Source organism: Gymnoscopelus braueri, assembly GCF_963280865.1.
Source record: "Gymnoscopelus braueri genome assembly, chromosome: 16".
Taxonomy (NCBI): domain Eukaryota; kingdom Metazoa; phylum Chordata; class Actinopteri; order Myctophiformes; family Myctophidae; genus Gymnoscopelus; species Gymnoscopelus braueri.
In genome coordinates this window covers 43,211,734-43,225,536 of record NC_137616.1, presented here as the reverse complement: position 1 = coordinate 43,225,536, position 13,803 = coordinate 43,211,734, and the positions used below count along the sequence as shown (strand labels likewise).

The following is a 13,803-nucleotide window of genomic DNA, read 5'->3' as shown; positions in this document are numbered from 1 at the left end:
CACGCCCCTTCATATCCTTTCTTTCATCATCAGCTTTGTTCGATCTCCTTTCATCTCTTGTTTCATCACAAATGCCTTTCATCACAAATGCCTTCTAAAATATGTGGTTCTCAAACTTTTTCTCAAAGTACTCCAGTGTTCATGCTCTCTGCCTCCCGCCTCGGCTTTGACTTTTTCCGTCACTGCCACTGAGGCCTTCAATGGACTTTGGCAAAGGAAATAATGACATACTGGTGTGCGTGTGTGCACGTGTGTGCACGTGTGTGCAGATGCATGGTGGTTTTGAGCTATTGCTTCTGTTGCTGTGGTTTGAGTGTTGCAGCTATACACCCACGAAAACTGTCCATTTACATTCAAATAAAACGTCCTTAGATTGACTACATCAATACTGATTAAATGACTCAACAATTTCGTCATTATAGCCGAACGCAGTAAAAAGTAATAAAAAGTGCATCAGCTTTTAAAAATTAATATTCAAATTCATATTTGTATGCCTTCTTATAACAATGTTGTTCTGCATCACATTTATAAACGTGTACATGTATCTGTCCACTCCCAAGACGGCAGACGGGTGACTTCTTGAGACAGACGTCCCAAGAAATCAAAGGCTTACAAACAATCACCCAGGTGATAGCCTGGAATCCGGACTGATTTGCTCCGTTCAGCTGATTTCTCTCTTTTTCTTTTTCACTTTGCTTAAAGAAAGCCAAAATACATCTTCATATCCTTTCTTTCATCATCAGCTTTGTTCGATCTCCTTTCATCTCTTGTTTCATCCATCAATATTTATTTGCTTCCATCTCTCTCCTCTCCACTGAGGCCTTTATTGACCTCATAAAATAAATAATAAGATATTGTGTGCGTGCGTGCGTGCGTGCGTGAAGTGTTCTATTGCCATTTGTTGTATTCAAAATACATACTGGAATTATAATGAGGAACTCTCAGAGATAGGCCTAAAAAGCAATAAATAGTCATAAATAAAAATTACTATAATACAAATAAGAACATCTAGATTACAATGAAATATTGTTAGTATAATGTGTAATAGCTCTACTGTTCTACAAAGCCAAAGTGCAGTAACTCCATTTTTGGGGACACTGACTTATTCGTGTAACCCAAAGGATTCGGGGGGATATTGGATAAAGTACATGTCTATTAGTCAGAGTGTAATTACACCTGTTTCTGTTCTCACCACAAACACTGACCACACTTTGATTCCATATGTGAAGGTACACCCACCACCCTCCCCCAACCCCACCCTCAACTTTCCAGCCACCTACACTACCATCCCAAGACATATAGACCCGCACACAATATAAGGGGGTGGGACACTGCAGAGAGATAGAGAGAGAGAGTGAAACAGTTACAACTTGACAGCTATTAGACTGACAGACTACAATGATGAAGAAGACACCAGTTGTTCTAGTGTTCTGCATGCTGCTGTTCTCATCTCTGGATGTCCTGGCACTACAGAGTAAGTACATTGGCTCGTCTGTCTTGGTTTTAACTCTTTCAGTGCCACAATACGTCAAATACGTCATCATGACAATTTTTGCATAACGATCAAGAGAGAGACAGAGAGAGAGACAGTGACAGTGAGAGAGAGAGAGAATGTGTGTGTGTGTGCGTGCGTTCCACATAGACACATGTAGGTGCATAATTATTTAATGTGAGTTGCATGATAAAGGATATAAGGATGGACTGCAGCAAGAGAGAGAGCAACAGATTGGCTTTTATGGACATGTTCAACGTGCATGCCTTTCATGTTTTTTAACTGGATGCATTGTTTCTTTGTATTGTCCCTCTCAAATAAACATAAATAAAAAAAAACTGCGTGTGCGCGCGCGTGCGCTTGTATGCATGCTCGTCTGTGTGCTTGCCTGTGTGTGATACTGCTTTGGTTCATTCTTTCTCAACGGAGGTACAGAAAGACCATATTTGCACAGCTTGTGGGGGGCCTCTAGTCCGTTATGAGTGTACTTCACCATGCATCCCCCTTCACATGTCATGCACCCCACAACTCTTCTCATTCTCATATCTGTCTATGGGTGTCTGTGAATGTGTGCACATGTGGTCGTAAACAAAAAGTGTCTCTTGAGCACTGGTAACTCTCCTTGGAGCAGTGGTGGAAATAGTACTCAAATGTTTTACTTAATAAGTAAAAGTATCAATACTGCAATGTAGAAGTACTCGGTTACAAGTAAAAGTCCGGAATTCCAAATTTACTTGAGTAAAAGTACAAAAGTATTGGTATCAAAATGTACCTCAACATTGTACTTAAGTACAGTAGTTGAGTAAATGTACTTAGTTACTTTACGCCACTGCCTCGGAGCACATCTGTTCGCACATAGTTTCATTTTCAGATACATCGACACCTTAAACCCTGCAGGCCTTGTTCCAATTTTGGGTTGGTGGGTCACATGTGACCCGTGACTTAAAGCTGCAGTACGTAACTTTTCCTTTTCTACCCTGGATTTGAACCCGGTTTCCTGCGCATTAAGTGCTGACAATTTTACCATTGAGTTAATAGAGCCCGCCTGCTTGCTCAGGGGATAAATTGAATCTTGACAATCAGGGTCAAAATGTGCGTCAGATCCTAGCTGTGTCTAGGTGAGACATAACCTTTGACACCATCGAAATCAAATCAAATCGAGTTTATGTACATTTAACCCATTAAGACCTGGGACGCATCTGTGTCACTTTTTGATTTGAGCTAAAAAAGCATTATTTTACACTTTGGCTATTCAAAAATAGCAGATCTACAAGCTCATAGCGCGGCACTCGGTGCCGCGCTATGAGCTTGTAGATCTGCTATTTTTGAAAAATCATGAAAATGTGTGCAAATCTTTGAATATATATATTGTTTTAAAGGGAACATTTTTTACTCAAATCTTTGCTTCTGGGGGGGTCCCTGGAACAAAATATTTTGAGATGGGGGTCGGCGGACAAATACATATAATTTTGGGGGTCCTTGACATTTTTTTCAGAAAACCAAAAAGACATTTTGCAGAATCGAAACCTCAGGCCTCAATGGGTTAAAAAAATGTGCTTTGTTAAACATCACACAGAGGCATAATAAACAGTTCATCAACAACATATCGGATAGAAACGATAAGATACAAGCCAAAGCAACATATCAGGGGGGATTCAAATGCTTGTGAGTAGAACTGGGTCTTGAGCCTGGATTTAAAAGACTCAACGGAGGGGGCAGATCTAACGGAGAAGGGAATGCTTGGGGGCTGCGACAGCACCTCTTAGTTTCAATCTAGTTATCGGGATGGATGGATAATAGCCCCAAGTCAGCTGGCCTGAGGTGTCTAGTAGTGTGTGTGTGTGTGTGTGGGGGGGGGGGGGGGAGTCACTTGTCAGTTTTTTGTGTGTGTGCGCGCGCACACATGCATTCCGGCTGCACACACACAGTGGTATAACACCTCGAGGCTTTCTGATAAAGAATGCACAGTTTGTTTCCTTCTTTCTAGATACTCGCCCTCCTCCCCCCCGCCCACCCACAAGTTTCCAACCACCAACAATACCATCTTCAGATACAGACCCATGTGCAACGCACACAATACAATATATAAGGTGGGAGACTGTAGAGAGAGAGAGAGAGACTGACTTCATTAGTTTTTGGTATAGGACATAAAACTGTCCGAGAGAGTGAAACTTCAACCATATTCATAATAATTCATAATGATGATGACAATGAGGATGAATAAGATACCAGTTATTCTAGTGGTCTGCATGCTGCTGTTCTCAGCTCTTGATGTCCTGGCACAACAGAGTAAGTCTACTTGATGATCAAAGTCATTTTGTTCTTATCCGTTTTTTTTTTTTGTTATTCCAAAAACCTGCCTGTGTGACTCTGTGTGTCTCGATGTGTCTCTGTCTCACTCTGTTTCTCTCTTCCAGACAACGCTGCTGGTCCAGCTGAGTGCTGCTTCCAGTATTACCCCAATCGCCTGCCTAAGAAGAACGTGGTGACATACGAGCGCACAAACATTCACTGTGCTAAGGATGGCGTTGTGTGAGTATTACAGTATATTACAGTTACAGCTATACTTTTGGGTTGGATAATGTATTGACAATTCTTAAAAGGACAACACTTTAAAAAAAAAAAACACCAATGTGGATATACACCATAAAAAGCCTATAGTATAGCTTGTTATCATTGTGGGGCCACTAAACACTAAACACTACAAACGCTGTACAAACAGCAGTGCAAAAACATCACAATAGATAAGTGCCCGAAGCTACATTTTAAAACAAACTCATAATAACATAAAAGATGAAAATAAGGGGTATACAAACAAATCTCACCAAGGGATTGATCCGTTCGTACCCCTGGGGTCAGCCAACCGGGAAACCGGGGAATAGATAATCATTGAATACATTCTACAGGTGCAGTTAACATAGACTGACATTAAGAGCAATGTTTTCACACAAGAGTGCTTTTAAACGTGACAAACAGATAAAGTCAGACATTAATTCTATCCTGCTGAGACTTTTATGGCTATATAAGTTCAATTTAACTTTTTTTAATTTTTCATTATTTTGAATAACTCATTCATGCTTTTACGATGTAAAATAAAACAAATTAAAACCTCTCCATCTCTGTCAATTCTAGGTTCACAATGAAGAATGATAGGAAGTTCTGTGCTGACCCAACTCAGAAGTGGGTCCAGGACACCATCACCGCTGTGGACTCCAGAAAACCTGGCCTTGAGACAATACTTTGAGATGAACACCAAGCTTTGCTTTATGACAAATGCAACAGGTCACCCAGTTAACTAGTGGCAACTAGTTCATCTCCCAGTTTTCTCTTTGTCTTCCGTCTCTAATATGACAATTATGTATTTAGACCTGAGGCCGATTTTAAAAACGCCTAACCTAATTGTTTTATTCAAAATATACTTTCCCTAAAAGCATAAAACTTTGTGGGTTTTTATGTATAGCTATAGATATGCTATATATATATATATATATATATATATATATGCTTTCTTTAGTCAATAGTGATTGAATCCTCCTGATGTGGCATATTTTTGGCATGTTTCCATGTCCATATATATATATATATATATATATATATATATATATATATATATATATATATATATATATATATATATATATATATATATATTATATTACATGGTCAGTGGCAATTTATTCATGTATTTGTGCAGATGTTTAAATGAGGTATCACATGTGGTGTGATGCCATAATTATATTGTTTTCTGGTATAATAAAAAAATATATTTTCAATCCATACTTTGGCTGTGTTTGAATGGTAGCCTAAGTCAAGTCAACTCAAATCAAATGTATTTATAAAGCACATTTAAAAACAACCCTCATTAACCAAAGTGATGTACAGACCAGAGCAGGTATTTTAAAAGACATATATTTTAATGAATGAAACATACAGTATATATATATATATATATATATATATATATATATATATATATATATATATATATATATATACATATATATATTCCATATACCACCAGTATACCACTATACTATATATTATCTTTTTTATATTATACTACTATATACCTATATAACGTTATTGTTGTACTATATTATATTGTTATATTTACTATTATTGTTATTGCTACTACTTCCCCCTCTCCCCCTCTCTCTGTCTCTCCCTCTGTCTCTCTCTTCTTTCACCCCGACACGGTCGAGGCAGAAGGCCGGCCACCCTAGAGCCTTGGGTCTGCCTGACGTTTCCTCTAGTTAAGGGGGAGTTTTTTGTTGCCACTGTCGCAAAAATTCTTGCTCAGGGTGGGACAATATGTCGGGTCTCTGCTCTACATGTAAAGTGTCTTGAGACAACTTGTTGTGGGGAATATTACATCCAATTCTGAACCATGCCGGCAGTCAGTGGAGAGAGAGGACAAGATAGAGAGGAGAGGATCCTTCTTAAAATGATGCCCCCCCCCCCCCCATGGGAAAAAGAAACAGTGTAAATAAGATATCCACACAGATATGCAAGTTGCATGTGTGTGAGAATATCAGTTAAAATATTTGATCTAAGTCAGTGTGTGAACGCAACAAATGCACAAACCTACTGTAAATGCTTTCACTTTGCAGTCATAGTTATGGACAGTGCAGATAGAGTTTGTGCACGTAGGGTTGTGTTAAATGCCGTCTTTCCTTTTTAGACCTAGCGACATGGTGTGCGTGTGCGTGTGTGTGCGTGCGCGCGTGCGCGCGCGCGCGCGCGCGCGTGCGCGTGTGTGTGAGTGTGGTGTTTTTGAGCTGTTCCTTTTGCTGCTGTGGTTTGAGTGTTGCAACAACACCCAGACACTCAGACTCTCTAAGACTGTCTATTAGAATTATATCATTAACTTACAGGCTATATTCAAAAAATAATCTCTCCATTATATTACTTTACTTGAATCTTTAGTAAAAAACAAAACAATGCAATGACTCATCATATTCCATTACATTAGTAATAACTGCATCCGCTTTGTTGATCTGCATTATCCTTTCTTTCGTGTTCCCCTATAAGTACATTTTATTTATACAGCACTTCTCACAGAGAGGACTCACAAAGTGCTTCACATACATGGAGATTAAAACAAAACAAGGTAATTAAAAAAGGAAGAAAGAAAACAAAAAAGCCTGTACAGTTCAACTCAAGCAGTACAACAATAACAACATAAACGTGGAAATAAAAACCATGTAACATCTGCAAAAAGCTTGTTCAAATAGTAGCGTTTTAAGTTTGTTCTTAAAAATGTCCACAGAGGCTGCGCTGCGGTTCTCAAGCCCTGTGGAAGAGCGTTCCAAAGCCTGGGAGCTACAGCCTGAAAGGCTCTGTCACATTTGGTTTTTAAATGAGTGTTGGGAACTGTAATTAGACCCTGTTCAGCAGACCTTAGGGCCCTCCCTGGCACATAACGTGGGACCAGGTCAATTAGGTATTCTGGGGCCTGGCCATGCAGAGCTCTGTAAGTGAGCACCCTTGGACCTTGAAATGAACCCTACATTTTACAGGAAGCCAGTGCAAAGAGGCCAGGACTGGGGTGATGTGGCACCTTCTGCTGGACCTGGTCAACAGTCTGGCAGCGGCATTTTGAATTAGTTGGAGGCGGTCCATAGTTGATTTATTGAGGCAGGTGAAAAGTGAATTACAATAATCCAAGCGTGAGGATACAAAAGCATGGATGATCATCTCTAGTTCTGGGAAGGAGACAATTGACCTGAGTTTCACAATGTTCCTGAGGTGGAAGAAACATGTCCGGGTAACTGATTTTATGTGTGTATCTATCTAGATGCATGGACTGATCAAAATTAACACCAAGGTTTCTGAGGTTGGGGCGCGCATTGTCTCTGAGGGAACCAAAACCATCAACCACCTTGGGGACAATGCTGTCAGGGGCAACAAGTTCGTCAGGTGTTGGTGGACTAACAATGTTATTAGTAGTGTCAAAGAGGACTTTGGGGTTACGCTTACTAGATCAAATTAGTTTGGCAAAAAAGGCAGTTCTCGCATCCTTAGAGGAGAATTTTGGACTAAAGTTTTATTACCTTTTCTATGATGTTATGATATCTTAGGATGAATGGTACAGTAGTAAAATTTCATAACTCCACCCCTGGTCCGCTACAGCTTAAAATGTGTGCGGATAGGCCTTAGGTTAGATCACATATTTTAATAGCTTTTTTTTTTTTTTTTTGTGAGATCTGATGTTCATAGTGACAGAACACTATGCAACCAAAAAAATAAATAAAAAAAAAACCTAAGTCTCGCTAGACGAGATTGAAATCTCGAGATTTCAATCTCGTCTAGCGAGACTTAGGTTTTTTTTTTTTTTTTTCGTTTTTTTTTTCTATCCGCGCACATTTTAAGCTGTAGCAGACCAGGGGTGGAGTTATGAAATTTTTCTAACATCATAGAAAAGGTAATAAAACTTTAGTCCAAAATTCTCCTTTAACCATAGAATTAAAATAATTTAAAAGTGCTTTAAGATGAATGTGGTGGACCTCGACTTTAGAGGACTTCCACCGGCACTCTGCATTCACGTCGGAGGCAACGAATGTCCTCATTTAACCAGGGAGCTTTGTTTAAAGTGTGGACAGTGCAAGATTTAAAAGGAGCAACAACATCTAAAATATCTGAGCAGTGCAAGTTAAAAGAGCGGACTAAAACATCAATATCTAAACATTCTGCATTGACATTATTGGAGGATGGTAGGCCGGTAGACCGTTGTCAAATGCAGCAGAAAACCTTTCAGCTGAGAGGCCATTTAGCGTACACGAACGCTTTACTCGCGTTTCGGCCACACAATCAGGATTAAAAGAAAGCCCTAAAAAACTAGGGATTTGTGGTCTGTGAAGAGCATGTCCTCAGCAATAATGTTATCTACATCTAAACCAAAGCTAAAAACAAGATCCAGAGTGTTTCCCTTGTTGTGAGTGGCACCCGTGACATGTTGTACAAGATTAAAAGATTCAGTGATGCTGAGGAAATTGACTGCAGAAAGATCTGTACTCTTATTAATGTGATAATTAAAATCACCAAGCAACAAAAATCTTTCAAACTTAATAATGGAGGTTAAAAGGTCACTGAATTCAGACAAAAGGGAGCTGCTAAAACCAGGGGGCCGATAAATTAAAATACAATAAAATGGATTGGTGCGCCCTACTTTGGTAATTAAAAGTTTGTGTTGTTTTATCCATCAATCTTTCCTTACTTCCATTCATCCTTTTTCCTTTCCTCTCCTCTCCTCTCTTCCTCTCTTTAGCAGAACTTGGGTCAACCTAAACCTGATGCACAACTTAATGCAGGGGTCTTCAACAGGGGGTCCGGGACCCCTGGGGGGGTCCTCAGAGTTCCTACAGGGGAGCCACCAAATATTTGTGTGATAGGAACTCTTTTTTTTTTTACATTAACCACTTGAACCCTTGCAACCCAGTATTGAGGGCTCAAGTGGCTAAATGTCTGAAAATACACATTAAAATGTATCCAACTGCACAATGACACTGCTGTCAAACAAGTCTATGAAGCTATCTATGAAATCTATGGAAAAGTTTAATCTGCAACATATTTTTGTACAGTGTGTAATGGGGGGGGGGGGGGGGCTGCTTGATCTCCTACTCAGCTAAGCGGTCCTTGGCCAGAAAAACGTTCAAGACCCCTGACTTAGTGCATTGGGGTAATTACGTGGACAGTTATGTTTTTAAGCTCAGTCAGTCACTGGCTGTCTTGGGCCTTTCTGTCTTCTGCTCGACTTAGCTAGCCTGACCACTCCATGGGGTTTATCGTTATACTCATGTTTCCTCGTCTCACCTTTTCTAATTTGTAATAAACATTTTTATTGTACTTAAAGTCCTTCGTGTTTTGAGCATTTTGTTTATAGCAGGATACATTTTTCCACATCCGTGCGTGCTTTATTGCCACTTGTACAGCATATTGCTATGTAGATATTATTTGATAAAGTGCATGTCAGGTCGGTGCTTTCGGAATGCACACACAGTGTAATGCTAAGTGCATTGACAGCTCTCAGCTTTCTGTTCTCGCCACAAACATTGACCACATTTTGTTTCCTTAATTCTAGGTATTATAGGCTACTCCCCCGCCCCCACCCACCCAACACACACACACACACACACACACACACACACACACACACACACACACACACACACACACACACACACACACGTCACACACACACACACACAAGTTTACGCCCACCTACACTACTATGTAACCACCTTATATAGACAATGCTCAAAATACAATAAAGGCTACAGGGTGGGAGACTATAGCTGCAGAAAGAGAGAGACAGACAGACAGACAGATACAGCTTGGCAGGTACATTATAGACTGACAGACTACAATGATGAAGAAGATACCGGTTGTTCTAGTGGTCTGCATGCTGCTGTTCTCAACTCTGGATGTGCTGGCACAATCGCCAAGTAAGGTTGTTTTTTTTGGGGCACATCATGACACTAACCCATTGGGACCAGTCATTTATTAGATTTCTTTGGGCAATTATTTGAAAAATCTTGAGAATTTGTGCAAATCTTTCAATATATACATTTTTAAAGCGAACATTTTTAACTCAAATCTTTGCTTCTGGGGGATTCTACAAATATCTTCTAAATCCTAACATTTCTTTTGTTTTTTAAACGTAGGCTATGTTGCTATAGTATCAGTGGTTCTCAAACTTTTTTCATTGTGCACGGACCCCCCCCCCCCCCCCATCTCAAAAGATTTTGTTCCAGGGACCCCCAGAAGCAAAGATTTGAGTCAAAAATGTACAAATATATTCAAAGATTTGCACACATTTTCACGAAAAAAAAAAGAACAAAAAATTGAAGATCTAAAAGCTCAGTGCCACGCTATGAGCTTGTATATCTGCTATTTTTGAATAGCCAAAGAAATCTCAAAATGACACAGTATGCGTTCCCCGGTTTTAATGGATTAATAATGAAAGAGACAATCAAAAAGTCTTTTAGTTGTTATTTTGTATTTATGTTATATTCCAATACAATACCTATACCTGTTTGTCTCTGACTTGTTTCTCCCTCTGCCTCATGCACTCTCCCAGACAGCTTTGGTCCAGATGAGTGTTGCTTCAGCTTCTACTCCAAACGCCTGCCTAAGGACAACGTGGTGACGTTCCAGCGCACAGGCACCCACTGTACCAATGATGGCGTTGTGTGAGTATTAAGTTATATCAACTATTGTATTGTACCATAACCAGTGGTGGATGGTAACTAAGTACATTTACTTTTAAGTTCTGTAATTTTGGGGTATTTGTACTTTACTTGAGTGTTTCCATTTTCCAATACTTTTACTTCTACTCCACTACATATCGGATCCAAATATTGCGCTTTTACTGCACTTCAATTATTTGAAAACTTTTGTTACTTTGTAGATTTTGATTATTATCACAAAACATACTTTATCCACTTCAGCCCTATATACATTTCGGCCATTTGAAAATAGCCGATCTACAAGCTCATCGCGACGCGTTGTGAGCTTGTAGATCGGCTATTTTCAAATAGCCTATGTATGAAATAAAGTGGTTAAAGTATGTTTCATAATATAATAATTTATATCTGCAAAGTAACTAGTAACTAAAGTTTTCAAATAATTGTAGTGGATTAAAAGTACAATATTTGCCTCTGAGTATAAGTAAAAGTATTGGAAATTTGAAATACTGAAGTAAAGAACAAATACCTCAAAATTGTACTTAAGTACAGTACTTAAGTAAATGTACTTAGTTACTTTCCACCACTGACCATGCATAATGCTCACATTATAGCAGATGTGACTTATAGTCATTGGAATGCCTTCTGAGGGGCTGCTGCTCTCAGAAGGCATTCCAATGCACATCTGCCAAATGATACTCCACCATATATCTCACCAAAAGTAACTGATATACAAGCTCACATTGCGTTGTGATGTACAAAGTGTTGTGCATTTGTAGACCTCCTTAATGTTGGTTTACATTTATAATGACCAGCAGTAAAAACAAAGGGGGGGGGAAATATCAAATTTGACATATTATATTTGCCATTAATATCACTGACCATCAGTTTGTGCTTTTGTTTTTATTTTGAAAAGCATCGGTTCTGGTACGGTTTAGGCTGTTTTAAAAGTTGAGATGACGGCCAATCAATAATAAAATCATCTATTCAATATAACTGCAGCGTCTTGTTGTGACCCAGTCAGGAATGATAAAACACAATGTAAAATAACAGCTTGCTGAATGACTGACATGGATTTATATGTCCCTATGTCCCCTAACTGGTCTAGTGAACGGCACCTTAAACATTTCAACCTGGGGATGCATCTCTGTCATTTTAGATTTATTTGGCTATTCAGATATACAAGCTCATAGCACGGCACGAGTGCCACGCTATGAGCTTGTAGATCTGCTATTTTCTTTAAATTGTGAAAATGTGTGCAAATCTTTGAATATGTATTTTTAAAGCAAACATGTGTAACTCAAATCTTTGCTTCTGGTGCATGGGGTCCTTGGAACAACATATTTTACAAATGTTTGCTTTAAAAAATATATATTTAAGACAGAATGTCCTATTTAAAGTTTTCACATGTATACAAATATTTTGAAAGTAGCTGATCTACAAGCTCACAACGCATTGTGAGCCTCTAGATCTGTATGATGTAAATGTATAGGGCTGAAGTGGTTAATGTATGTTTTGTGAGAATAATCTAAATCTACAAAGTAACTAAAGTTTTCAAATAATTGTAGTGGAGTAAAAGTACAATATTTGGATCCGAGATGTAGTAGAAGTAAAAGTATTGGTAATTGGAAATACTCAATTAAAGTACAAATACCTCAGAATTGTAATTAAGTACAGTACTTAAGTAAATGTACTTAGTTACTTTCCACCACTGTAGTGGACTATGAATGAATACAATGTAAAATGAAACACCTTAACGAGGCAAGTCTTCTCTCTATGTGTGTTCTAGGTTCACAATGAAGAATGGTGTCAAGATCTGTGCTGACCGAACTCAGGACTGGGTCCAGAATGTCATCACCCACGTGGAGACCAGAACTTCTCCTGACCAATAAGCCAATCATAATAGAGGGTTCTGGGTGCTTCAGGGCTGCCTAATATCTGCTACAAAAAAAAGTTAGACAGGTGGTTTTGTGACAATGCTTTGAGATGAACAAGCTTTGCTTTATGACAATTGGAACAGGTCAGTTAACTTGTGGTACCTAGTTCATCTCCCAGGTTTCTATATGTTTTTTAGTTTTCTCTCTCTATCCTGAAAATAACGTGTTTTAAACAACACGTTCAAAAGTAGAAAATGTAGCGGGCATTTTGCATCTTTGCATGATGATCAGTGCTGTAAGCGTTGATGATGAATTGCTGATATTGTTTCTGCTACAATAAAACAAGCATTTGTATTTCCTTAATACATAGTTTGGCTGTGTTTGCATAGTAGCGTGAGCAATTTTTCTCTATGGTTAAAAAAAAAGGGGGAAAAGATGCATAATTAAGATATCCTTATGGATAATGTCCAACCACACACAAAGAATATTGTTTTTTCAGTAGTTCTTTGCAGTCATTGAGGTGCTATATATAATCACAGCACCTGTTCAGCTGTTTTATGGTTCTTCAGTTTAGTTTAAGCAATAGTTTAATGGTTCTATGTATAGCCTAGCACCATTTGACAAAGGTGCAATATAAAACTATATGCTATACATGAGTACGAGCTAAAGAAAAACTCTCTCTTAGTGATATTGAGCAGCATTTGTTTTATGAGATAGTGGCAACTGTTCTTGGGACTTCATTGCAATGCTCGTCTCGTACATTGTTTTTGCTTTTTTGTCGTGTTTCCTCCCACAGAGTAAAACAAAATGTAGTGTGAAAATACGAGTTAGTTTCATAAGCCTGTGCAGTACAATACTGTATGGATATAGCAAAACAAACGTCATGCTGGGTCCCTTTAGTCTGTATTTATTTGATAGACTGACTGATCAGCACAAGTATGTGCTTTCACTACTATATATATATATATATATATATTTTTTTTTTAACAATACCATGAGGGCCGCTGTGATTTAAAATTCAGAGGCAGATTTTTCTTTGCAGACCTCCCCTGAGTTGGTTTCAGTTGGCCCAATTTTCTAGCAGGACCACCTGACCTTAAGGACCCTAGGCCTGGGCCTGGCATGCCCGTTCACGGATCCAACTCTGGTGAAAGCACAGTATAGAATTCTCTCACTTTGCAGTAGTAGTCAGTGCACCTCAACGGCCAGCAGATGGCGTCTTTGCACATAGGGCTGAATGTTAATGTTT

The 13,803-nt window shown here is 38.8% G+C and overlaps 2 protein-coding genes across 3 annotated transcripts; both read left to right on the top strand.

Annotated features, from left to right (window-relative positions):
* Positions 1-1,406: 1,406 nt before the first annotated feature.
* On the top strand, positions 1,407-5,024 carry LOC308103632 (C-C motif chemokine 8-like). 2 transcript variants are annotated; one of them, XM_080453718.1, is made up of 3 exons: positions 1,407-1,474; positions 3,910-4,024; positions 4,625-5,024. In XM_080453718.1, exons 1-3 carry the CDS (start codon positions 1,435-1,437, stop codon positions 4,734-4,736), a joined length of 267 nt encoding a protein of 88 aa, XP_080309844.1. In that variant the 5' UTR covers positions 1,407-1,434; the 3' UTR covers positions 4,737-5,024. The 2 variants fall into 2 exon arrangements, with proteins under 2 accessions (XP_080309844.1, XP_080309843.1); XM_080453717.1 differs by lacking the exon at positions 1,407-1,474 and adding an exon at positions 3,567-3,781.
* Positions 5,025-9,764: 4,740 nt separating this feature from the next.
* On the top strand, positions 9,765-12,917 carry LOC308103615 (C-C motif chemokine 4-like). Its single transcript, XM_080453693.1, has 3 exons — positions 9,765-9,936; positions 10,572-10,683; positions 12,467-12,917. The coding sequence occupies exons 1-3, from the start codon at positions 9,858-9,860 to the stop codon at positions 12,567-12,569; spliced, it is 294 nt and encodes a 97-aa protein (XP_080309819.1). The 5' UTR covers positions 9,765-9,857; the 3' UTR covers positions 12,570-12,917.
* Positions 12,918-13,803: the final 886 nt, after the last annotated feature.